Source organism: Mustelus asterias, chromosome 15 (genome assembly GCF_964213995.1).
Source record: "Mustelus asterias chromosome 15, sMusAst1.hap1.1, whole genome shotgun sequence".
In the NCBI taxonomy this organism is placed as follows: Eukaryota; Metazoa; Chordata; class Chondrichthyes; order Carcharhiniformes; family Triakidae; genus Mustelus; species Mustelus asterias.
In genome coordinates, this window is record NC_135815.1 from 77,802,243 (window position 1) to 77,830,123 (window position 27,881).

The window sequence follows — 27,881 nt, forward strand, 5'->3', positions numbered from 1 at the left end:
GTTCATCCACACTACCAAGTACCTTACCATTAGCCCAGTACTCTGTATTCCTGTTACTCCTTCCAAAGTGAATCACCTCACACTTTTCCGCATTAAACTCCATTTGCCACCTGTCAGCCCAGCTCTGCAGCTTATCTATGTCCCTCTGTAACCTGCCACTTCCCTCTGCACTGTCTACAACTCCACCGACTTTAGTGTCATCCGCAAATTTACTAATCCATCCTTCCACGCCCTCATCCAGGTCATTAATAAAAATGAGCGAGAACCGTGTCTCTCTTTCCCGTCTCTGAAGTTGGAGACTTGAATCTGCCAGGAGATAAGTTCTTGGAGATTCTGTTGTATGAGAGTGGATCTGAGAGTTGCTGTTTTGGAAATTGCTGTCTGGATCTCTTGTCCAAAGGTGTTAAAAGAGTGAAAATCTAGCATCACATGAGCACGCTTGTTTCTGTGCTAATTCTGAAGAAGGGTGTACCTCTATGGGGTATTGCTTTAAGTTGGAACAACAGAAATAGCTAGCTGTTAAGGATTGTACTCTGCCATGTCTAAGAATTGTAATTGGTAGAATTATGCTCATTATTTTTGCTATATTCTAACTTGTGTTCGAAATAAAGTTTGATTTGATAAAAGCTTCCTAGTGGATCACTTGAATCATACCTGGAGTGAAACACCTTATGCTCATCCTAATGCCAAAATCAAATGCAAAGGTGAGGTCGAGGCTAACTGCATAATATACCTTGGCGTTTCTGGTCAGTGTTTTAACAATGGCAAAGTAGACTTAATGGGCTGAATGGCCTACTTCTGCTCCTACGTCTTGTGGTCCTATCCCACTATATCTTAGTGCTTTTTATGATTATTGAAGTATTGAACTATCATGATAAAGTTTTATTGCATAATAGGTATTGAAAACATATCATAGTGAGAAGCAGCAAACAGTGGAGTCTTCAGACTTGCTGATCAGAAAACACACATACAATTGTGAACCATTCAGTCTTTGCCATCTGGCCTCTTAAAAGTCATGTCAAACAGATACCTGAGGGTCTAACTGACAGTGAAGGCTATATTTTTCAATCATTCCACTTTGTTGCTCAGGAGACATTTGATCATTCTACCCAGTGAGATGACTGATAAAATAGAATCCAATTACACCCCTTGTATGAAATAATCATACCGAATAATATCATGCACCCAGTCATGAAGTCTTTTTCTACAGAATGAAAAAGGTCTTGTGCCATCTATCTAGGTTCCAAGTACTCAATCTCTTCCCCAAATATGAATTTACTGTCACCATTTCCATATGTAGAACATGTTAATAAGGGCTGAGGCAGTCACCGAAATCAGTGTTCTTGTTGACGGGATATTTTCCTATCAGATTATAATATTGCATGAAGCTGATAAAGTACAATTTATACTCTATCGTTTGTTTAATGGTTGTGGTGAGATCACCTATAGAGTGCACAGAAACTAGCACCGCACTATAATATTGCCACTCTTAATATTAATGACCCATACATATATTTCAGATAATATTTGTAACCAGATGCCTACACAATGGGCATTATCATTTTATTTGGGCCTGCGGTTATTTGGTGAATTGCTTGTTGAATCCTGCATAGGAAAAAGATATCATGCATGATTAAGGGGGAGGGGGAACAAGGGGCCTGGAAACACGAGAAACACCTGTGCCCATGATTCTTCTCCCTGGTATGGCTGAGCATCACTCATTAGATCACCAGAAATGACTGCCATAATATTGTTGGTTCATCTCACATCTCAGACTACACTGATTGACAGTGTGGGATTTAAACATGTCCCATATGTCCCAAATGTTTTTCTTTGCATAGCCGACCGAGTCACAAATTCCACACTTCTTGGGTCCATTTCTTGCAACTGCCTTCATAGAACAGAGAACAGTACAGCACAGAACAGGCCCTTCGGCCCACGATGTTGTGCCGAGCTTTATCTGAAACCAAGATCAAGCTATCCCACTCCCTATCATCCTGGTGTGCTCCATGTGCCTATCCAATAACCACTTAAATGTTCCTAAAGTGTCTGACTCCACTATCACTGCAGGCAGTCCATTCCACACCCCAACCACTCTCTGCGTAAAGAACCTACCTCTGATATCCTTCCTATATCTCCCACCATGAACCCTAGTTATGCCCCCTTGTAATAGCTCCATCCACCCGAGGAAATAGTCTTTGAACATTCACTCTATCTATCCCCTTCATCATTTTATAAACCTCTACCAAGTCTCCCCTCAACCTCTCCTCATAAGATCTACCCTCCAAATCAGGCAGCATCCTGGTAAATCTCCTTTGCACTCTTTCCAGCGCTTCCACATCCTTCTTATAGTGAGGTGACCAGAACTGCACACAATATTCCAAATGTGGTCTCACCAAGGTCCTGTACAGTTGCAGCATAACCCCACGGCTCTTAAACTCCAACCCCCTGTTAATAAAAGCTAACACACTATAGGCCTTCTTCACAGCTCTATCCACTTGAGTGGCAACCTTTAGAGATCTGTGGATACGGACCCCAAGATCTCTCTGTTCCTCCACAGTCTTCAGAACCCTACCTTTGACCCTGTAATCCACATTTAAATTTGTCCTACCAAAATGAATCACCTCACATTTATCAGGGTTAAACTCCATCTGCCATTTTTCAGCCCAGCTTTGCATCCTATCTATGTCTCTTTGCAGTCTACAACAGCCCTCCACCTCATCCACTACTCCACCAATCTTGGTGTCATCAGCAAATTTTTCTGATCCACCCTTCAGCCCCCTCCTCCAAGTCATTAATAAAAATCACAAATAGCAGAGGACCAAACACTGATCCCTGTGGCACTCCGCTAGCAACCTGCCTCCAGTCCGAAAATTTTCCATCCACCACCACCCTCTGTCTTCGATCAGATAGCCAGTTACCTACCTATCCAATCGGCCAACTTTCCCTCTATCCCACACTTCCTTACTTTCATCATAAGCCGACCATGGGGGACCTTATCAAACGCCTTACTAAAATCCATGTACATGACATCAACTGCCCTACCTTCATCAACACACTTAGTTACCTCTTCAAAAAATTCTATCAAATTTGTGATGCACGACTTGCCCTTCACGAATCCGTGCTGACTATCCCGGATTAATCCGTATCTTTCTAAATGGTCGTAAATCCCATCCCTAAGGACCTTTTCCATCAACTTACCAACCACCGAAGTAAGACTAACCGGTCTATAATTACCAGGGTCATTTCTATTCCCTTTCTTAAACAGAGGAACAACATTCGCCACTCTCCAGTCCTCTGGCACCATCCCCGTGGACAGTGAGGACTCAAAGATCAAAGCCAAAGGCTCTGCAATCTCATCCCTTGCCTCCCAAAGAATCCTAGGATATATTTCATCAGGCCCAGGGTACTTATCGACCTTCAGTTTATTCAAAACTGCTAGTACATCCTCCCTCCGAACATTTACTTCCTCCAGCCTATTAGCCTGTAACACCTTCTCTTCCTCAAAAACATGGCCCCTCTCCTTGGTGAACACTGAAGGAAAGTATTCATTCATCACCTCTCCTATCTCTACTGACTCCATACACAAGTTCCCACTACAGTCCTTGACCGGCCCTAACCTCACCCTGGTCATTCTTTTATTCCTCACATAAGAGTAAAAAGCCTTGGGGTCTTTCTTGATCCGACCCGCCAAGGACTTCTCATGTCCCCTCCTAGCTCTCCTAAGCCCCCTTTTCAGCTCATTCCTTGCTAACTTGTAACCCTCAATCGAGCCATCTGAACCTTGTTTCTTCATCCCTACATAAGCTTCCCTCTTCCTTTTTACAAGACATTCCACCTCTTTTGTGAACCATGGTTCTCTCACTCGGCCATTTCCTCCCTGCCTGACAGGGACATACCTATCAAGGACACACAGTATTTGTTTCTTGAAAAAGTTCCACTTTTCATTAGTGCCTTTCCTTGACAGTTTCTGTTCCCATCTTATGCCCCCTAATTCTTGCCTAATCGCATCATAATTACCTCTCCCCCAATTATAAACCTTGCCCTGCCAAACGGCCCTATCCCTCTCCATTGCAATAACAAAAGGCACCGAACTGTGGTCACTATCTCCAAAGTGCTCTCCCACAACCAAATCTAACACTTGGCCCAGTTCATTTCCCAGTACCAAATCCAATGTGGCCCCACCTCTTGTCGGCCTATCTACATGTTGTGTCAGGAAACCCTCCTGCACACACTACACAAAAACTGCCCCATCCGAACTATTTGACCTACAAAGGTTCCAATCAATATTTGGAAACTTAAAGTCTCCCATGACAACTACCCTGTGACCCCCACACCTATCCATAATCTGCTCAGCAATTTCTTCCTCCACATCTCTATTACCATTTGGGGGCCTATAGTAAACTCCTAACAACGTGACCGCTCCTTTCCTATTTCTAACTTCAGCCCATATTACCTCAGTATGCAGATCCCCCTCGAACTGCCTTTCCGCAGCCGTTAAACTATCCTTGATTAACAATGCTACTCCTCCACCTCTTTTACCAGCTTCCCTACACTTACTGAAACATCTATACCCCGGAACGTCCAACAACCATTCCTGTCCTTGTTCTACCCATGTCTCCGTAATGGCCACAACGTCGTAGTCCCAAGTGCCAATCCACGCCCCAAGTTCATCTACCTTGTTCCGGATGCTCCTTGCATTGAAGTAGACACACTTCAACCCACCTTCCTGTCTACTGGTATCCACCCTTGACCTTGATACCTTCCCCAATACCTCACTACCCTCAACACTGACTTCCGGACTACAACTCCTTTTCCCACCCCCCTGACAAATTAGTTTAAACCCCCCTGAAGAGCCGCAGCAAATTTCCCTCCCAGGATATTGGTGCCCCTCTGGTTCAGGTGCACCCCATCCTGTTTGTACAGGTCCCACCTTCCCCAGAATGTGTTCCAATTATCCACGTAGCTGAAACCCTCCCTCCTACACCATCCCTGCAACCACATGTTTAATTGCACTCTCTCCCTGTTCCTCAACTCGCTATCACGTGGCACCGGCAACGTACCAGAGATGACCACATGTTTTGTCTTGGCTCTCAGCTTCCAGCCCAGCTCCCTAAATTCCTGTCTTAAATCCCTGTCCCTTCTCTTACCTATGTCGTTGGTACCAATGTGTACCACGACTTGTGACTGTTCCCCCTCCCCCTTAAGAATCCGGAAAACACGGTCCGAGACATCACGGACCCTGGCATCCGGTAGGCAACATGCCATCCGTGAGTCTCTTTTGTTGCCACAGAACCTCCTATCTATCCCTCTAACTAACGAGTCCCCAATAACTATTGCCCTCCCGCTCTCCCCCTTACCCTCCCGAACCACAGGGATGGACTCATTGCTGGAGATCTGCCCACTGCGGCTCACCACTGGTATGTCGTCCCCCTCAACTGCATCCAAAGCGGAATACTTGTTGCTAAGGGGAACGACCACAGGGGATCCCTGCACTGACTGCTTCCTCCCAGCCCCTCTCACTGTCACCCATCTATTTTCCTATTCATCCATCCAGTCTTCCTTGTGAACATGGACCACACTGTATTTTTGAAATTTCTCTTTGGGGAGAGCTTTGTGCTTAAATATCACCACCAGCTTCGAATCTTTTCCACCACCATCTTTTCCACCAGTCTTGGTGGCTGGCATGCTGAAGTTATTCACATTTCCAATGCAGGCCAATTAAAATACATTCTTTGCTGCTGGATGACAAAATGGTGGAATTCAATAGCCTTATCATTGGGTTCAGGTGGCAGACGTTTTGAAATTTTTATTTTTTGCTGGAGTATTAAAATTGCACTTTTTTTAATGAACCTTGTGCATCACTTGGCATTTTTCTGAAATACCATATTTCTTCATTTCTCAGAGGGCATAGTCGGGTGGTTTTGTAGGTGATATGACCATCTTGCAAATGGTCATCAACTCATTCTGTCACTTTCTTCTCCAGTTTAAACTGAGTTACATATTTCTTATATTTTATGGCATTGTGATAGATCCTAGCCGATTAGCTAGGAGATTTCCGCTAGAATGGGCAAGAAAAAAATCTTAAAGGTTCCCACGCGTTACTTTAAATTAATGAACCATAGTATGTACAAGTAAGTAATCAATCATGACAACAAAGTTTGATCCTGAAAAACTAGGGTCGACATCGACATTACGTCTTTTAGGCCAAAAGTCAAAAGACTTTTACGCAAGATCAAGTTTGTGGATATATGGTAATCAAGTTATTATATTGTAATTCCAAGGTCAGTAATTGTTACCACAATGTCAATCCTGAAATCGAAATAGTGTAATTGAAAACAAAAATTCACAAGGTTTCAAAACATTGGTATATCAATATACATAGCAAAATTAAAATGAATTTTCTGTTTCATGATGTTGATGGCTTTCACTCTTTATTCCATTAAAATGATAATTTTATTTGAATGTCGGAAGGTTATCAAATAAACACAGTAAGTGAACATAGATCATTGAAATCATAAGTAGCACTTCTCACCATTTTATAAATGCCACAAAAAAATTCAATTTTAAAATATATTAATCTACAAGTACAGAAGGCACCAACACCCATTACTGAGTGACCATCACTCTGCAAAAAATAGTGCAGAAAATCACAGGGCACTGTATTACAATCTGATTTTTATTACTGTGTACACCTTATAAATTAGCTTGGCTGTTTTGACATCAAAATGCACATTTCTTAGCCATACTTTGTACATGACAACTGCTGCATAGAATTTTATCACTGTTATGATCACAAGAATTGCAAGAAATAGTGCTATACTGCTACTGATAAAACGGATTTACCATATTCCGATTGGTAGGCAGTGGGGTACCCCAGGAACCTGTGCTGGGACCATAACTATTCACAACATGTATTAATGATTTGGACTAGGGAACTAAATGTATTATCTCCAAATTTGCAGATAATACAAAGTTGGGTTGGAGGGTGAGCTGTGAGAAGGATGCAGAGATGCTTCAGCATGATTTGGACATGCTGAATGAGTGGGCATATGCATGGTGGATAAATGTGAGGCGAACCACTTTGGGAGCAAAAATAGGAAGGCAGGTTATTATTTGAATGGGTGTAAATTGAGAGGTGGATACTCAGTGAGACTTTGGTATCCTCATGCATCAGTCACTGAAAGTAAGTGCACAGGTACAGCAGGCAGTAAATAAGGCAAACGTTGGCCTTCATAGTAAGAGAATTTGAGTATAGGAATAGGGATATTTTACTGCAATTAAATAGGGCATTGATGAGTTTAAAGTTTGTAAAGTTTATTTATTAGTGTCACAAGTAGGCTTACATTAACACAGGAATGAAGTTACTGTCAAAGTCCCCTAGTCGCCACACTCCGGGTCTGTTCGGGTACACGGAGGGAGAATTTAGCATGGGCAATGCACTTGATGAGACCACATATGGAGTAGTGTGTGCAGTTTTGGTATCCTTATCTGAGGAAGGATACACTTGTTATGGAGGGAGTGCAGCGAAGGTTTACCAGGCTGATTCTTGGGATGACAGACTGTCATATGAGGAGAGACTAAATTGGTTAGGATTATATTCATTGGAGTTTAGAAGAGTGAGAGGGGATCTCCTGGAATCTTATAAAATTCTAACAGAATTAGACAGGGTAGGTTCAGAAAGAATGTTCCTGATGGTGGGGAAGTCCAGAACTAGGGGTCATAGTTTGAGAATAAGGGGTTAACCTTTTAAGACTGAGGCGAGGAGAAATTTCTTCACCCACAGAGTGGTCAATCTGTGGAATTCACTACCACAGTAAATGGTTGAGGCCAAAACGTTGTCTGATTTCAAGGAGGAATTAGATATAGCTCTCGGGGCTAAAGGGATCAAAGTGTATGGGGGAAAGGCAGAGGGAATTGAATTTGATGGTCAGCCATGATCATAATGAATGGTGGAGCAGGCTCGAAGGGCCGAATGGCCTATTCCTTCTTTTATTTTCTATGTATATTTATTTAAAGAGGGTTCAATAACAAAGTGCTAATAGGTTAAAGTTCACAAGTAAGCTTACATTAACACTGCAATGAAGTTACTGTGAAAATCCCCTCGTCGCCACACTCGGCGCCTGAGGGAGAATTTTAGCATGGCCAGTGCACCTAAACCAGTATGTCTTTTGGACTGTGGGAGGAAACCAGGGCACCTAGAGGAAACCACACAGACACGGGGAGAACGTGCAGACTCTGCACAGACAGTGACCCAAGCCAGGAATCAAACCTGGGCCCCTGGTGCCTTGAGGCAGCAGTGCTAACTACGGTGCCACCCTAATAATATTGCGGGCAAAGTATAAAATTTGAGTCTACATTGTTGCAGGTTATATCTTTATTTCAATAATATTTTCAGAGGTTTGCAACCTAACTAAAATCAGAGTGCTCACTAACTTTCTTATTTAGCAGCAGCATCTCTTTACAATATGTGCAAAACTAATAATGTGTAATAAAATATTTAGTCTGTGTGAAAAAAGAGAAAGTCTTCACACAGTAAAACAGCACCAATACAGAACTTGTTTTGGTTCCTACCTCATTGGATGCAAGTCAAACATTGGAGGTTGAAGTTCAGCTAGCTCAATGCCAGTTATGCCAACAGCCCAGATGTCACACAATTGGTTATATCCACCTTTCCTCTCCACAGCTGCAACCTCTGGGGCCATCCTAGACAACAAATGAAGTTGATAAATTAAACTCAACTTTTGCCTGCAAATTTTCATACAAAATATAAATAAAAACAAAATATTTTCACAATCACCTCTATTCTCATATTTCATTCAATATCTGGAGTTGAAAATGCCTCATGAACTTTTCTTTCCCCATAAATTCTATAGTGGTCTACAGCTAATTCTACAACTAACAAAATTACATTAGCAGTTTTGTATTTCATAGAATCATAGAAATCATAGAAACCCTACAGTACAGAAAGAGGCCATTCGGCCCATCGAGTCTGCACCGACCACAATCCCACCCAGACCCTACCCCCATATCCCTACATATCTTACCCGCTAATCCCTCTAATCTACACATCCCAGGACACTAAGGGGCAATTTTAGCATGGCCAATGAACCTAACCCGCACATCTTTGGACTGTGGGAGGAAACCGGAGCACCCGGAGGAAACCCACGCAGACACGAGGAGAATGTGCAAACTCCACACAGACAGTGACCCAAGCCGGGAATCGAACCCAGGTCCCTGGAGCTGTGAAGCAGCAGTGCTAACCACTGTGCTACCGTGCCGCCCGATTCACAGAAGAATCAACTCTATTAGTATTGGTCAGCAAAATGATGGTGTTTGAAGTGAATGTCTGTGTGTGTCACTCATTCACCTCAATTAGCACCAATGGAGCCATCTAGTCACATTCTCAGAGTCCACGTGATCAACTCTCACCAGGAATGAGCATGAGACCTTAGACATGGGAGTGGAGCAAAGCAGAAGTTTTTGCACAGCCATGCCAACTCTTATAATGCACACAGCCTACAAAGTAGGATTTAAATGTTTGTGGTTCTACTGGATGTCTGGCAGGAAGACTTACTGCAAAACTGAATGAGAGCCAATGGAAATAACTGCCATCGTCCTTGATGAACATAAAAAATATAACTACATTTAGATCTGCATTTAATCCCAGCCTGATTACTAAACAAGAGGATATGAAGAGTATCAACAAGGTTCTTTATAAGCAGGAAAAATAAACCAATAGGCTCCAATAGTTCAGTGTTTTATATATTACTCAGGAAATGTTACACAGATGACATCTAATAAAACACAACTTCCCAAGAATCTTTTCGGCGTGATTGGCATCCAAACCTGGCATAATCCCCAAAATGTGAAGCTTGCAGAATATCAGTTAAAATTACTTGCCATGTAGAGAATTCAACATTCTTCAAATAATAACATCCTTCAAACAACATAGGAACTTGTTTGTTGCTTCTGAGAAATTAAGAGTTTATGCCTCAAACAGCCCCATCCTCCAAAAGATAAAGACCTCGATCTGAACAAGAAGCCATCTGCGGTTCATAAACTAAAACAGCCTCCCTTCCCATAAAATAAATCAGCCAATAAGGCCTGAAGGATTGGTCAAGTGAGTCTGCGGAGTGTGACAGGTGCAACAATTTAATGAATAATGAAGATTGTAAAAGATATTTTGTCTATCATTCAAGTGTCTTGCTGACATTGTAGAAACTATAGCAAAGTAACACATCAGAAAGATGCACTGCCACTCCTAACAAGATCTGCCAAACAAACAGCAATGTGAGGGGCATCACACATAAAATGCTTAGCTAAATAGCAACAATGCAGCATACTCTGCCATCCACCTGGCTATGTCACAAAAGTTACTCAATGTTATTGCTCCATGATAACTAAATGCCAGGACCGCATAAAGTTCCAAGTGCGATCAGAATATAACATAAGAACAAGGGGCAGGAGTAGGCGATTCTGCCTCTCGAGCCTGCTCTGTCATTCAATACAATCATGGCTGATCTTGCCTCGGCCTCAACTCCACTTTCCTGCCCATTCTCCATAACGCTTCAACCCATTACTAATTAAAAATCTACCTATCTTCTCCTTAAATTTACTCAATGTTGCGGCATCCACCGCAATCTGGGGTAGTGAATTCCACAAATTCACGACCCTTTGAGAGAAGTAATTTCTCATCGCGTTTTAAATCTGCTACCCCTTATCCTAAAACAATGACCTCTTGTTCTAGATTGCCCCACAAGAGGAAACATCCTCTGTACGTCTTCCCTATCAATCCCCTTTAACATCTTCTATACCTCAATTAGATCTCCCCTTATTATTCTAAACTCTACTAAGTAAAGATCTAAACTGCTCAATCTCTCTTTACAAGGCAAACCCTTCATCTCTGGATTCAATCTAGTGAACCTCCTCCGAGCTGCCTCCAATGCAACTACATCTCTCCTCAAGTTAGAGGCCGAAAACTGTACACAATACTCTAGGTGCGGTCTCACCAATGCCTTGTACAGCTGTACCAACACTTCCCTACCATCATACTCTATTCCTTTAGCAACGAATACCAAAACTCCATTTGCATTTCTTATTATCTGCTGTACCTGCATACTAGTTTTCTGCACAAAGACACCCAGATGCATCTGCACTGAAGCACTTGGGAGTTACTCTCCATTTCGACAAGTTGCCTTTCTATTTTCCCAACCAAAATGGATAATTTCACACTTATCCACGTTAAACTCCATCTTCCAAATTTTGGCCTACTCACCCAACCTATCCATATCCATTTGTAAATTGCTTATTTCTTTATCGCAACTTACTATCCCACCTATTTTAGTGTAATCTGCAAATTTGGCTATAGTACCTTCTATCTCTACATCCAAATCATTAATATAGATTGTAAATAGTTGGGGCCCAAGGACTGATTCCTGTAGCACCCCACTAGCTACATCTTGCCAACCATTAAAAGACCCATTTATCCCAACACTCTGCTTTCTATCTCGCCAGTCCTCTATCCAAGCTAATAAATTACCCCTAACCCCACGTGATCTTATCTTGTGTATTAACCTTTTGTGTAGCACCTTATCAAATGCCTTTGGAAGTCCCAACACTTGTGCCAGCAACGTTTTCCTTGTCGACAACGGCCCAAGTCTACCTGTCACTTCAGATGTTACAACAAATACACAAACTTTGGTTTGGCATTATGTGACCAGGAGACATGGAGATAATTTTACTCAATTGAAGAGTGCAGCTTGGATCAGCTCTACTGCCAGATTCTCTCATTAAAAAGGGTGCAACAATGGAAAGATAGGAGTAATGTAGTCCAAATTATCTATGCTTCCCCATTATCTATGTTGCTTGTAACATCTTCCAAGAACTCTAGTAAACTGGTCAAACATGAGTTACCCTTCATAAATCCATGCTCTGATGGATTGTGTTTTGATTTTCCAAATGTTCTGTTATTACTTCCTTCATAATGGATTCTAACAATTTCCCAACAACAAACTAACAGCACTAAAAAACGTTCTGCATATTTAAATATTGAAACACACAATCATTATCTGAGTCATGAGGCAATGCAGAGAGTACAATTTCCTTACTCAAATTAAATAATCATCATCTTGGGGGAAAAACCTTGGGTTTCTCTTAAGATTTACTCTATCCTCATGCTTGTCTCTGATGGCTCATGAACAACTATGAATGATAGCCATATGCACACAAGTATAGCAGGTCTTCAGGTATGGCTCAAAAACATAATGCATACATTCTAGAACATAAATGAACTTCACATGCAAGTAGAATAGATCCAGCTGCATAAACTTTCAATACTTGACACCATAACCCAATTAATGAAGCTTTCTGTAAATTTCACATGGTTTCAGATACTGAAGTAAGAACTTGATCCAGACATCAATAACACCTAATAATCACATGGCCAGCTGAAAATATTCTGCCTCCAGGTGCAGAATCTCTTTCTTGTTCCGTTCCCCATCCTCCAACCCTATCATTGCTACAGCCAGGCCTGCTTGCAGTATTGGGTTGGTTCTGATTATCAACAACCAATGTGGCAATATGTGGGAATCATATGATCATCACCTTGTTCACATGTGCCATCTTCAGCACCTTTGAATTGTGGGAAGAAAATAGAAGTATATTGAAAATGCCGCTCCAGGAAATAGAAAGACCATCCCACTCCCATAGGGATGCACCACCTAACTTAATTTCCATCTTCATCACCCATTTGCAGAATATTCCTTTTAATTACCAAAGGAAATCACAATGCCTCTGGAAAAAAAAGGCAAAATGCAAGCAAATGTGACCAGTTTTACACCATCAGTTTGACTAGGTTAGGATTGTTTTTACTGGACTTCAGACGAATGAGGGGGGATCTCAGAGACTTATAAAATTTTAACAGGACTGGACAGGGTAGATGCAAGGAGGATATTCCCAATGATGGGGGAGTCCAGAACCAGGGGTCACAGTCTGAGGATTCAGGGTAGACTATTTAGGACGGAAGTGAGGAAACATTTCTTCACTCAAAGAGTGGTGAGCCTGTGGAATTCATTACCACAGGAAGTAGTTGATGACAAAACATTGAATGTATTCACAAGGCAGCTGGATATAGCACTTGAGGCGAATGGGATCAAAGGTTATGGGGAAAAAACAGGATTAGGCTATTGAGTTGGATGATCAGCCATGATCGTAGTGAATGACGGAGCAGGCTCGAAGGGCAAATGGCCTCCTCCTGCTCCTATCTTCTATGTTTTTAATCCATGCCCAAATTACTCAGAAGAGCAAAAGCTGAACAAAATCTTGGCAAGGACTAGTTTGGGTTTTGCAGAGGATGCCAAACAAAATAGGCCTTTTAAAATAAAGGCCAGTTTGCTTGTTCAGGTGGAGGTGAAAGATCCCTTGGAAGTACACAAAGAAGGGCAGGTGTGTTCTCCTAGTGTCTTGACCAACTTCACAAGCAGATTGATGAGCAATTTATCTTGTGTTTTTTTATAGGACTTTGCTGCCCACAGAATTAGCTGCTGCATTGCCTACATTACAACAATGACACCTCAAAAAATACTTCGCTGGTTGCGACACATGTTGAAATGTGCTATATAAATGAAATTCTCTTCAGATATGATATTCTGATGCATTCAAAGCACTGAAAGCTGGCCGATTTGTCTGGATTTGCAGGCAATCTGAAATTATATAATTTACTATCTTTTTAATAATTTTTATAATTTTTTTTTATAATTTACTACCTTTTTTCCCTGAATTACCTAAGTGAGTGTGTGCAATTACTCTTTAAGTGTAAAAGAGAACGTGTAAGTTACATTGCGATTGATCTCAAATGACCTTGGCACTAGAGTGTAAAATAATGCACGTCACAGATTTCAACAAGGGTGAGGAATTAAAATGGATTAATTGATTTTAGAAACCTATTCACTGTAAAAATGGAACATAGACTGAAAGATCCCCTGCAAGATATACTGCCGTGTACATATTCAAAAGATATTTGTTTCTGTATTCACAATCATGTACTTTAATAATATTATGTTCATCTTAATATTTATAACTGTGAAATGAATGACATTTGATGCGATAAGCACAAAGAAAATTATAAGAGAAGAAACATTACCAATATGGAGTCCCAATAAATGATTTCCTTTTTGCTATAGTTGCAGTAATCTGTGCAGAAACTCCAAAATCAGCTGAAATGTGAATGGTAGACTATTAGTGCATGAACTATATTTGGCAATTTCAACAGTAGATAGATACTTTTAGATTATAGCCCTTCCACTCTTCACTGATTGGTCACCGCTCTAGATCTATATCACTAATATAATGCTCAACTCCATACTGCAATCAAGGTGATGTCAGATTACCATACGCTGTGGTTTAGTTTATTTATAGCAAAGAACAAAGAACAATACAGCACAGGAACAGGCCCTTCGGCCCTCCAAGCCCGCGCCGCTCCCTGGTCCAAACTAGACCATTCTTTTGTATCCCTCCATTCCCACTCCGTTCATATGGCTGTCTAGATAAGTCTTAAACGTTCCCAGTGTGTCCGCCTCCACCACCTTGCCTGGCAGCGCATTCCAGGCCCCCACCTCCCTCTGTGTAAAATATGTCCTTCTGATATCTGTGTTAAACCTCCCCCCCTTCACCTTGAACCTATGACCCCTCGTGAACGTCACCACTGACCTGGGGAAAAGCTTCCCACCGTTCACCCTATCTATGCCTTTCATAATTTTATACACCTCTATTAAGTCTCCCCTCATCCTCCGTCTTTCCAGGGAGAACAATCCCAGTTTACCCAATCTCTCCTCATAACTAAGCCCCTCCATACCAGGCAACATCCTGGTAAACCTCCTCTGTACTCTCTCCAAAGCCTCCACGTCCTTCTGGTAGTGTGGCGACCAGAACTGGACGCAGTATTCCAAATGCGGCCGAACCAACGTTCTATACATCTGCAACATCAGACACCAACTTTTATACTCTATGCCCCGTCCTATAAAGGCAAGCATGCCATATGCCTTCTTCACCACCTTCTCCACCTGTGACTTCACCTTCAAGGATCTGTGGACTTGCACACCCAGGTCCCTCTGCGTATCTACACCCTTTATGGTTCTGCCATTTATCGTATAGCTCCTCCCTACATTATTTCTACCAAAATGCATCACTGTTGCCTCAAGTCAGAAGGTTCTGGATCCAAGTCTCACTCCAGGACCTGAGAACAGAAAACAAGGCTGATACTCCAGTGCATTTGTTAGGAAGTGTTGCACTATTTATTATCTTTCAGATGAGATGTCTGCCCTTTCTGGTAGATGTAAGAGATAGTAAGAAGTTTAACAACACCAGGTTAAAGTCCAACAGGTTTATTTGGTAGCAAAAGCCACACAAGCTTTCGGAGCTGCAAGCCCCTTCTTCAGGTGAGTGGGAATTCTGTTCACAAACAGAGCATATAAAGACACAAACTTAATTTACATGAATAATGGTTGGAATGCGAATACTTACAACTAATCAAGTCTTTAAGAAACAAAACAACATGAGTGGAGAGAGCATCAAGACAGGCTAAAAAGATGTGTATTGTCTCCAGACAAGACAGCCAGTGAAACTCTGTGGCGGTTACAAATAGTGGGACATGCACCCAATATCCAAAAGCGGTCACGGGCATTTGGCCTCTGATATTCGGGTAAGCGTTCTCCAAGGCGGCCTTCGCGACACACGACGGCGCAGAGTCGCTGAGCAGAAACTGATAGCCAAGTTCCGCAGACACGAGGACGGCCTCAACCAGGATATTGGGTTCATGTCACACTATTTGTAACCCCCACAGAGTTTCACTAGCTGTCTTGTCTGGAGACAATACACATCTTTTTAGCCTGTCTTGATGCTCTCTCCACTCATGTTGTTTTGTTTCTTAAAGACTTGATTAGTTGTAAGTATTCGCATTCCAACCATTATTCATGTAAATTGAGTTTGTGTCTTTATATGCTCTGTTTGTGAACAGAATTCCCACTCACCTGAAGAAGGGGCTTGCAGCTCCGAAAGCTTGTGTGGCTTTTGCTACCAAATAAACCTGTTGGACTTTAACCTGGTGTTGTTAAACTTCTTACTGTGTTTACCCCAGTCCAACGCCGGCATCTCCACATCAGATGTAAAAGATGCCATGGCACTATTCCAAAGCAGCGTGGAGAAATAATCCCCGGTATCCTGGCCAATATTCATCTATTCCTCGTTAAACATCGCAGGAAAAGAGCAGCTCTGACAAAGGGTCATCCAGACTTGAAACGTTGACTCTATTCTCTTTCCACAGGTGCTGTCTGACCTGCTTCTGTTTTTGTTTGATCTTTATTTAAGGACTAATGATCAGAGTCTGTTTAGAAACATAGAAAACTACAGCACAAAACAGGCCCTTCGGCCCCACAAGTTGTGCCGAACATATCCCTACCTTTTAGGCCTACCTATAACCCTCCATCCTATTAAGTCCCATGTACTCATCCAGGAGTCTCTTAAAAGACCCTATTGAGTTCGCCTCCACCACCACTGACGGCAGCTGATTCCACTCACCCACCACCCTCTGTGTGAAAAACTTCCCCCTAACATTTCCCCTGTACCTACCCCCCAGCACCTTAAACCTGTGTCCTCTCGTAGCAGCCATTTCCACCCTGGGAAAAAGCCTCTGAGAGTCCACCCGATCTATGCCTCTCAACATCTTATATACCTCTATTAGGTCTCCTCTCATCCTACGTCTCTCCAAGGAGAAAAGACCGAGCTCCCTCAGCCTATCCTCATAAGGCATGCCACTCAATCCAGGCAACATCCTTGTAAATCTCCTCTGCACCCTTACAATCTTTTCCACATCCTTCCTGTAATGAGGCGACCAGAACTGAGCACAGTACTCCAAGTGAGGTCTGACGAGGGTCTTGTATAGCTGCATCATTATCCCCAGACTCCTAAACTCAATCCCTCGATTGATAAAGGCCAGCACACCATACGCCTTCTTAACCACCTCCTCCACCTGCGGGGCCGATTTTAAGAGTCCTATGGACCCGGACCCCAAGGTCCTTCTGATCCTCTACCGTACTATTTTACCGTACCATACTGTTTTACTGAACATCTCCCATTGAAATTCTCCACATCAATCTCATTAAAAAAGTAACTTTTAGAAATTGAAAAAGCAGAAATGGGTTTGTCTCAAGAGCAGCTCATGTTTAAAACCAATATATATATCATTTCATCTGCCATAGAATCCAGTTAATTAGCCAGTTTATATTTTGAGGAATTCTGAGTCCAAGTTCAGCATCATTAAAAAAGTTTAATACATTCAGTTGATTTTATATTAACTGAAGTAGCATTAGTAAGAGTAAAGAAACAACTCCCCCTTGCATAACACCACATGTGGACAGATGATGACCAGGGCAACTATCATTAGCTTGCTTTTTGTAATTCTGGAGCTAATAGTTTTTTTTTTCATAATTTGAATTAATCCAGTCCTTTTACAAAACTTGCCATGGTTTTTGTTCCATCACCCGTTTGTACTCTTCTCCACAGTAAAAAATGTTGGCTGAGTTTCCTAGCACAGACAAAATGGGCCAAATAGTCCCCTTCTATACCATCAATTTCATGATTCTATGATTGCTGTTTTCATTTTACTCTCAACATCCTCAACTTCAAATTCTGTATCCGTCTTCAAATCCTGCACCTGACAGAAATAACTTGCTCGGATCTCAAAAAACTATGTTAAGAGCCCAAATTAATATGTACTGAAGAGTTCTAATTATCCATTAAGCAACAATCATCATCATTTACTAATTCTAAAGAAAGTAAAAAAAAAACATTCTTACCTAATTTCACATGGCCATTATCGGTTAGAAGAATATTTGCTCCCTTTAACGATGAAAGAATTCATATCAAAATTAAATAGATTTAAACACTTTTCTTAAAGATCAAGCCAATTTTATTTAGATTAGAATAAAATAAACATTTCAAACAGACATCAAAACAGCAGGACTACATTGTTAAGATTGTCAATGTTTCTAAATGCATCAAAGATTTTTTCATGACTATCACTTCCATGGTACTAACCACTGCTTTTCCCATAGCTTTTTTGGAAGTTAACTGTCACAGTGAGACAATTCTTATACTAACACACTCAGTGGTGAAAAAACTTTCATATCATGGTCACTATTTTTTAAATTTTAGTTCAGGAGCATGAAACAATTTTAACTAGGGAACAAAAAATTGCACTAGGTGGAAATCTGAAACTTAGTCAAAAATATCTATGGCAGCAATTGATTAAAATTTAACAGGAGGTGGATGCAAGGCTGCACTATGATTAGTTTTGGATGGTATTGAAGTAGTGACTTCAACATCCTGAGAAGGTAATAAAGACTACTTCAAAACAGAAATTCTCATTTTAAGCTTGCTGACATGGTCCTTGACATCAATGACATAACTGCAGATGACTGCACGGATATCATGGTCTACACAAAAACATGGCTCACAGGTAATAACATCTCAGCCTCACTAAAGACTTGCTGCCTGACTAAACCATTCAAACTGCCATGGTGGCAGTTTGGCTCTCATCACCAAATCTCATCTCAGTCTTAATGCTTTGGCATCATCTTCTCCTTTAGAGCATGACACCTTGTTCCATTCCTCTTCTTTAAAATCTTTGTTCTCTACCATTCGCTCAAACCCACACCAGGTCTGTCACCGAGATATACTCGCTCTTTCCTCAACTGCCACATGAGCAATTTCTCATCCTTTAAGATTTCAACCTCCATCAAAACTCACCCTTCCCTGGCTCCTCTGCATTTGACACTCTCCCTTCACCTCTGCTTTACAAGGTTTGCCACCCATCCTCATAGCCACCCCTCAGCATTTCAACTAATTTCACATGGCCTCTCTATTCCCATCATCTTAACCACAGACAAGGCCACCCCTCCTTGTTTCCTTCTCTGCCCACCCCTAGAAGAAAGACTCTCCCAAGTCACTTGCCAAACTACTCCAACTCTTAACTGTTTAAATCTTTAGCCTTCTATTCACCACGATACTTTTGCAGCTCAATTACACACCTTATCTATGGATTTCTATGGATCTCCACCTTTGATTGCTTTGTTCTCAGAGAGTCCATACTCTCCCGTTCGATTTGTTCCCCTGGTATAGTACTCATCTTTGCTCCATTAAATCCAAGGGGCAAAAAACTGAATGTATAAAATCACACAACTGGTTTCACCACCAGATATTTCCAGACCACAAGAATTAGCAGATCTTCCTCTACTTTGCCGTAACTGCTCACTTCGTCAGAGTCATCTTTCAATGCTAACACCAAGTTCCATATCTCCATGTCCAAAGTCTCCCAAAAAAACCCTTTGACAGACAGTGATCCAAGCTGGGAATTGAACCCGGGTCCCTGGCGCTGTGAGGCAGCAGTGCTAACCAACCACTGTGCCACCATGCCACCCTAGGTCAATAGAGACGCAGTGGCAGACATTTAAGGGGACATTTCAAAATACACAGAATAGATATATTCCAATGAGAAAGAAAAATTCCAAGGGGAGCACCCACCAGCCATGGTTAACTAAAAAAGTTTAAAATGGTATTGAACTTAAAGAAAAAACATACAACTGCACAAAGATGGGTTGCAGGTCAGAAGATTGAACAGAATATACAGAACAGCAAAGAATGTGGGGGAAAAAACATGACTAAGGAGGGAAAAATTAGAGGAGAGAAAGAAAGCTAGCTAGAAATACAAAGACAATATTAAATCATAGAATTCCTACAGTGCAGGAGGCCATTCAGCCCATCGAGCCTGCTCTGACACCAATCCCACCCAGGCCCTATCCCTGTAACCCTACAAATTTACCCTGCTAATCCCCCTGACACTAACGGTTAATTTAGCCTTACCCACACATCTAAATAAGAAAAGATTTGGAGTGAATGCTGAATCCTATAGAAAGTGAATCTGGGGAATGAATAATGAAAAATACAATCATTGGGGAAGTTGCATTTAGAAATTGTTAGTGCTACGGGCTGACAAATCCCCAGGTCCTGATGGGCTTCAGGTTAGGGTCTTAAAAGAAGTGATTAGTGAGGTAGTGAACTTGGTGGTTTTAATTTTCCAAAATTGCCTAGTTTCAGGGAAGGTTCCATGAGATTGGAAGATAGAAAATAGAAAATGTATCCCCTTTATTCAAAAAAGGAAGTAGAAAGCAGGAACTACAGACCAGTTAGCTTAACACCTGTTATAGGGAAAATGTTAAAAGCTATTATTAAAATGTTATGGCACAAAATTTAAGAAAAATTGAAGACAATCAAGCAGAAGCTTCGCTTATTTAAGACAGGGATGAGGACAATCTTTTTTCTCTCAGAGGGTAGCGATTCTTTGGAACTCTTTTCCTGAAAAGGCAGGGAAGCAGAATCTTTGAATATTTTTAAGACAGAGCTAGATAGATTCTTGATTAAGGAGGAGGTGAAAGGTTTTCGGGGGTAGACAGGGTTGAGGTTACAAACAGACCAGCTATGATCTTACTGAATAGAAGAGTAGGCTCGAAGGGCAGTGGCCTACTCCTGCTCCTAATTTGTATGTTCGTATGAAGCTAATGAATGGACAACATGAAAAAAACAACCAGCAATTCGTCTTTATTTACCTTTATGTCTCTGTGCATCTTTCCTTTGCTGTGAAGATAATATAAACCCTGTAAGCAAATAAAGACAGAACATGTTTATTGCACTGATAAAACCATCCAATTTCAACAAATTAATAAATTTTTAGAAATATACATATAAACATGTATCCATAAACAGAACTTAAAATTAACATTTGTATTGTTTCTGCTTTACCCCAACAGATTCTAAGAAGCCCCAGTCACCATTTATTTTCATAAATAATGTACAAGGAGACAAATTCAGCAGTATGAGTGATGTTAGGAAATATTTCTTCAGACAAACAGGGAATGAAAAGCTGAAAACAGTCACACCCAAAGGGGTGATGAGTCTCAATCTGTTGAAAATTTCCAAACCAAGGTTGATAAATTTTTGTTCGACAAGGAAATTAGAGGTTGTGGAACCAAGGCAGTAAGTGGAGTTGTTAGAGAGTGGTCAAGATCAAAGTGAATGGTGGAACGTGCTCAAGGGATTGAAGGGCCTTCTCCTGTACTTATGTTCCAATTAGGATTAAATAGGGACAAAGACAGAAAATGCTGTAAATCTCAGCAGGTCTGACAGCATCTGTGGAGAGAGAAGAGAGCCAACATTTCAAGTATAGATGACCCTTCATCAGAACTGTAGACAATAGAAAATAGGATGAGAGTTGTACTGTTGTGGTGCTGGTTGGCGTTGGGGTTGAGGGGGCTAGCTGGTAGAGGGTCACCAGTTGGCAGAGACGAGAGAGATTGACAAGCTACCGTAGACGAAAAGACAAAGGTGATGTAGCTAGTGGTGATCATGGCTAAGAAGTGTGCTGATAGCGGCCATCAAGGGATCAGAATGTGTAAATGGTAGAATAAAGGTAAATGACAGAACAAAGGTACGCAGAGTGTCAAAGAAGAACCTGAAGTATGTGACCGATGACCCTAGTGAAGTGGGGAGAGAGGTGAGGCAGTGGTGGAGGGAAAAAAAGATGGAAAACGAGATTTAAACAAAGTTAAAAATGTAACAATTGAAGAAATGAAAATAATTTTATATTAAAAAAATTTAAAATTAAGTAAAATAAACTGATGTAAGGTGGCGGAGAGAGTTCGTGGCCTGAAGTTGTTGAACTTGATGTCAAGTCCAGAAGGCTGTAAAGTGCCTATTCGGAACTTCGGTGCTGTTCCTCCAGTTTGCTTTACTGGAACATTGCAACGGGCCAAGGATGAACATGTGGGCATGAGAGCAAAATGCTGTGTTAAAATGGCAAGCGACAGGAAGGTCTAGGTCATGTTTGCAGAATTAACTAGGGTTCTGATTTGGCTGTTCCGTAACATCTGCAAGTTTAAATACTAGTACTGGAAATCTATAAGACTATATAGAGAATCACAATTATGTCCAATTGCATCCTTAACGAGCAGCTAAGCACAATGAGCAGCAAATACCAGAGAGCTAACAGTTGCATAAATGTTGTCGGATTTTCCCTACCTAGGTGGAGCCAATTATAGCAATCACCTAATGAAATCCGTTAATGCAGCATAGACTAAGGATCAAGGCTGAAGCTTTCCTGGTCTGTATGTCTCAACAGCTCACAGAAAAATGACACAGTCTTTTTGGAAACCAATGAAGTGTTTTAATCCAAATTTTAGCAAAAGATCCTCCAATGCATTTGGTTTGAATTTCCCACATCAGCCTCTGCCTTAATGAGATGGTCAAGTCAGACTGATTTTGTGGCATTTGCCAAAATCGAACAAATGCCAATTTGAGACTGCTTAAATTTATTTCATGTTTGATCCTTATAAGCAAGGTTACTTTCCTACATTGCAACAGTGATTACACATCAAAAATGCTTCTTTGGCAGTTAAGTTCCTTGGGGAAGAGCAGTGTATAAATGCAAGTTATTCTCTTCTTTTCCCAATTTATCAGTCTCGATGGGATTCAAACCCAAGTCCCAAGGATGAAAGGAAAGCAAATCCACTATGGTATAGCCACACTAAATTTCTCAAAGTTTAGAGAGAAATTGGTTGATTCATTGCTCAAACTTCTGAAAATATTATTGAAAGATTGAAATTGCATACCTGTAGTGTTTCCCTGCACACATAAGCTATCTGCAGTTCTGATAAAGGTCCTGTCACTGTTAGAAAGTTATAAAAATATCATGAAATCAAGGTATAATTCTCGAGTAAGTCAAAAATTCAGACTATTTTCACTAATTCAACATCAAAATCATAACTTCCGTAAAAATATTAAACAGTACATGAAGGAATGCTACCACCTCAGAAAAGACTATACACCCCACTTGAATTGGTCCCATTTCAGGACCCAATCTCAATTTTCCATCCTTTTTTAAAAAAAACTCTAAAATCACATCCTTCCAGATTAGTCCCATTATATGCACTTCTGCAAAGAGCCCTGTACTCAATGACATGCAAGAATTAAGAGGAGCTGGCCATTTAGCCCCTTGAGCCTGCTCTAACCGTGGCCTCAGTCTACCCATCTGTCACGATAACCCTGGACTCCCTGGTTGAACAAAAATTTAACCCTATTCTAAATTGAATATATTCAATGACTCAGCCTCTACTGCTCTCTGGTGAAGGGAATTCCACAGAGTAATGAGAAATAAAATTCTCATTACAATCTTAAATGGGAGACCCTACTTTCTAAATTGTGTCCCTAGGCTTCCCCAGAAGGGGGAACACCCTCTCAGTATCCATCCTGTTAAGTCCCCTCAGAATCTAATATGAATTTCAGTAGGATCACCTCTCATTTTTCTAAAGCCTAATGGGTAACCTTTCCTTATGCCCAATGCCCAACCTTTCCTCATATGTTGACCTCTTTATCCCAGGAATCAGTTGCAAACCTTCTCGGAACAACCTAATGCAACTATGTCCTTTCTTAAATGAGACCAAAACTGTACACTGTACTCCAGAAGTGATCTCACCAAGGTCCTGACAGCTGTAGCAACACTTCCCTACTTTTATATTCCATTCCCTTGCAATGAACACCAACATTCCATTTTCTTTCTTAATTGTTGTAGCTGCGTACCAACTCCGATTAAAATTGTGAACAGTGCAGCATTTTAAAAAGTTTATTTAAGTAGGCTTGCATTAACACTGCAATGAAGTTACTATGGAAAGCCCCCAGTCGCCACACTCGGCACCTGTTCGGGTATACCGAGGGAGAATTTAACATGGCCAATGCACCTAACCAGCACGTCTTTTGGACTGTGGGAGGAAACCAGAGCACCCAGCGGAAACCCACACAGACACCGGGAGAACATGCAGACCCCACACAGACAGTGACCCAAGTCGGGAATTGAACCTGGGCCCCTGGCTCTACGAGGCAGCAGTGCTAACCACTGTGTCACCATGCAGCCCAACTGATATATGACCAGTAACGGTTTTTGAAAAGCTAAGTGCAAGATCAGTAAAAGGGGCTCAGGGTGAAACAAATATTAATTTATATAATGTAATCATTTCAATCTAAACATGTTACAGATTTCAAAGAAAACAGAAATACTATAATATCTATATATTATAACATATTATATTTTACATGGAACTGATGATGATTTGTAATATTTGCAATACTTAGAAAGGTGAAATATGTCATTTTCATGCATTTATATTCATTTTTAAAGAAAAAATTAAAATCATTTGAATACTCACCATGATAAATATCTTGTAATGATCCACCTCCACAAAACTCCATACAAATCCATAGCTTGTCACGTCTATATTAAGAAAAAAGCTGCATTTATTGATTCTTAACAACAAGATCTTCCACAGCATTGCCCCCAAGTGATGAGAGGACATCTAACTTATTAGCATTGGGGAGGTTCTGGTACGGGGTCTCAGGATCTGGCCCCCAGGGTCTGGGAGCATTGAAAGGAGGCTCAAAAGGTTCCAGTAACATTGGAAAAGGAGTTCCGGGAAACATCAGCACAGATCCTGCAACCTAGGATAATTAAAGCTCAAGTTCTTTTTGTCTGGTGACACTACAGCTAACCAGGGAGCACTGGTACTGTAGTGAAGAGATTTGTGGTCATAAAGAAGGGCTCAGGATTGAGGAATTGGGATTAGAGGTAGAATTCTGAGAGAGATCCTGAAATTCAAGACAAGATTTCAGACCACGAGGGACTGCTGAGATGTGTAAACATTGGAGAGCAGGAATGTGTGTCCATCAAAATTGTTTGAAACCTTGTTGAATTCTTTAAACTGGCAAAACTATGTATATTTGGACTGTAAATGTTGCGAAAAACTGAAATATCACTGGTGAATTGCATTTTTAAAAAAAAGTTTATTTATTAATCACAAGTAAAGCTTACATTAACACTGCAATGAAGTTACTGTGAAATGAAGTGTTGACATCTATATAAAGACAATAAACAGAACACTGACACAGATAAGATTACTCCTTATTCCAAGGTAAAGCCAATTATATATAGTTTTTGATAGTATCCTCATCGCCTTTGGTGTCACATTTTACCCGGGAGGGGTTCCTCAACACATCCACACTATCATAAACACTACCTTTTTCTACCTCTGAGACATTACTTGACTTCTCTGCCATTTCAATTCATCAGCTGCTGAAACCTTCAATGTCTGGCTTCTGAGCATCTCCAATTTTAATTGCTCCGCCACTAGTTCTTTCATCTCCAGTGGCCTAGGCCTTAAGCTCTGAAATACCCCTAACGCCTCTCTGGTTCACTTTCCTCCTTTACGACACTCTGAAAGCCTAATTTACCAAATTTTTGGTCATTTGACATAACATCTCCTGCTGTGGCTCGGTGTCATATGTCCTGTGAAGCACTTTGGAACAGTTTATTACTTTAAAGGGACTAAATTAAAACAAGTTGTTGTCATCTCTTTGCCATATTTATTTCAAGCACACCAGTTATTACTGACAATAAATTGTGCCCATTCTATTTTTGGACTTATTCTTTGGATGAGTGACACTAAAAATGCAATATTTCGTAACAATCCCTAGTTTCCCAGAGTTCATAAAATGTTAACCCCATAGCAAGTGATGACAATGTACCATTGCTTTAGATTTTATGTTTAAGGGAACTGTTTACAGATTCGGCTCTATTCTGCAGGCATTCAGTGTGTCTCAGAAACATTTAGCTCAGAGGCTGGGAGAGCAGGATAATTGCTCATTTTAGCCATGTAGTGTTTACTTCGGATGGAGCTAATGGATTTTTTTTTCGGGGTGAAGATTTCCCCTGGGGTTTTTGATTAGTTAGGTAGGGTCATGTGATGATGTGGTTAATGGGAAGAGCTAGGTCTGTAGCAGGGAAAAACAGCATTTCAGTTCTGGCTGGGGTTTGTTTGAAGACAGTTTTACAAGCTGCGCTGAAACTCATTCACTCTCTTGAAAGTTTCAAAACTAACTACACTCATTAACAAGTATATTACGGGTGCTAACTATTTAAAGTGGCACTGTACATCTGTAAAAAGAATCTTGCTTATTTGGAACCTTTGTGTGATTGCCTCTCAATTCCTTCACCACCTCTCCAGTAATTCTAGTCCAAATTCAAAACTGCCCTAGTTAAAGTAACAAAACTGTGACCACAGTGCACTTCCCTTCCTCGTCCCTCCTGACCTTTCCACAAAATATGGCCATGCCATTTGTTTCCAATGCCTCTCTTCTGTCATCCTGCTCCATGGTTCCATTCCCACTTATCTAAATGTGCAATGAATTTTCATTCCACCCCTGCACCATCACTTCCAGAGTTAAATGACCAGCCTGCTACATTCCTAAGCTACATGCTCCCCTCAGCAACATCATTCAAATCTCCACCACTACTGTTGAACATTTCTGTGTTGTACAGCAGCCAGTTACATCTTCATCCAGTTCAAAATCAAGGCGGCCAACTATTCCACTGTTAGCCCAATCATAAAGCCATTCTCCCTTACTATCAACTCTGTTCCTATTCTTATCTGATGACTCCAGCTAAATAGGGCCATTCACAATCTTCAAGGTTCAACAGGATATCAACTAAGGTTTAACCAAACCATGTCTATTTGCAACTCTGCAACATTGTCCATCTCAACCAAAATTGCTGTCACTGTTAACACTTTTGTACATGTCTGTGTCACATCCAGATGCTGTACTGCCGTGCATTCTTTGTAAACCCCAACTTGCCCAAAATTCAGTTGCCTATATCTTGTGATGCATCCTCCCTCTACATCAGATTTCAAATGCCCGTCTACAAAGTGGGATTCACCTCGACCCATCCTACATCAGCAATTTCCTTCAGGCTCACATCCTTTTCCAAATACTTGCAATTTTAATGGCAACCTTCTCCCAACTTCACCCCTTCATTAGGGGCACCAGCCCTAATCTCGGCAACCTTTCCAGAATTCCTATCCCTCACATTATAAAATCCTCTGCCAAGCTTTCAGCTACTCCCTTAAGCTTTCTTTGCATTGCCCTGTGCCAATTTCTCCTATTCAGTTTATTCGAGAGCTGTTTTGGACATTCATTAGTCAAAGATTTTATATAACGATAAGGTGTTGTTGAACATGCACACAAAGTTGAAACTGAAGTTCTTATAGGAAACAGCACAGTGGCAACAAAAAATGTTTGCAGGCTCTAATGCATACAACCAGTTAGTCAAAGTAAAATGTGTCACCACACATATCAAACAAAGATAAGCATGCATTCTCAATTCACTCATTCGCTAAAGTCAATGCAGGTACAAACAAAAGCATAACACAGTAAAACCTCCTAAAAGATAGCCAGCACACAAAGCATAGCGCAAAACAAGTAAGTATAGCATCACACATACCTGAGGTAACTGCCAAAATATGCAACAATGTTCGAGTGTTTACAGTCTTTCATCATAATAATCTCTTGCTGTACAATGGCAAAGTCTTCACCTGAGGAAGAAATGTTAGGGTTAAAAAACAGATAGACAAATCAATTTTGAACTTCAATGTCACTGAGTCTGAATCAGGTCAGAGTACGGCAAAAACACATTCTGGATAGAATATAGAATCGTAGAATAGGGGCACATAAGGGGGGCATTCCGCTCAGTGTCTGTGTTAGGTCTTTAAAGGAGCAATTCTCCTGGAGCTACTCCTTTGCCTTCTTCCCATAGCCCTATACATTATCCTATTAGCTTTTTCAGATAATAATTCAATCTCCCTCGAGTGCCGCGATTTAACCTGCCTTCCCCCACACTCTCAGGCAGTACATTCTAGATCCTAACCACTTGCTGCTTTAAAATACTTTTC

The 27,881-nt window shown here is 41.0% G+C and overlaps 1 protein-coding gene across 20 annotated transcripts in view; it reads right to left on the reverse strand.

Annotated features, from left to right (window-relative positions):
• The window catches only part of map4k3b (mitogen-activated protein kinase kinase kinase kinase 3b), a 288,964-nt gene that overhangs the window by 141,021 nt on the left and 120,062 nt on the right, over nt 1-27,881 (reverse strand). For all 20 annotated transcript variants that reach the window (XR_013499675.1, XR_013499674.1, XM_078230171.1 and 17 more), the window contains exons 3-9: nt 27,434-27,524; nt 24,309-24,373; nt 22,719-22,774; nt 20,661-20,708; nt 17,853-17,895; nt 14,144-14,216; nt 8,575-8,706 (exon numbers count right to left, since the gene is read on the reverse strand). Coding sequence is in view for 18 of the 20 variants with exons in the window: in XM_078230171.1 (XP_078086297.1) it covers nt 8,575-8,706; nt 14,144-14,216; nt 17,853-17,895; nt 20,661-20,708; nt 22,719-22,774; nt 24,309-24,373; nt 27,434-27,524 (508 nt within the window). In the remaining 2 variants the exon portion in view is untranslated. The remainder of the gene's footprint in view (nt 1-8,574; nt 8,707-14,143; nt 14,217-17,852; nt 17,896-20,660; nt 20,709-22,718; nt 22,775-24,308; nt 24,374-27,433; nt 27,525-27,881) is intronic.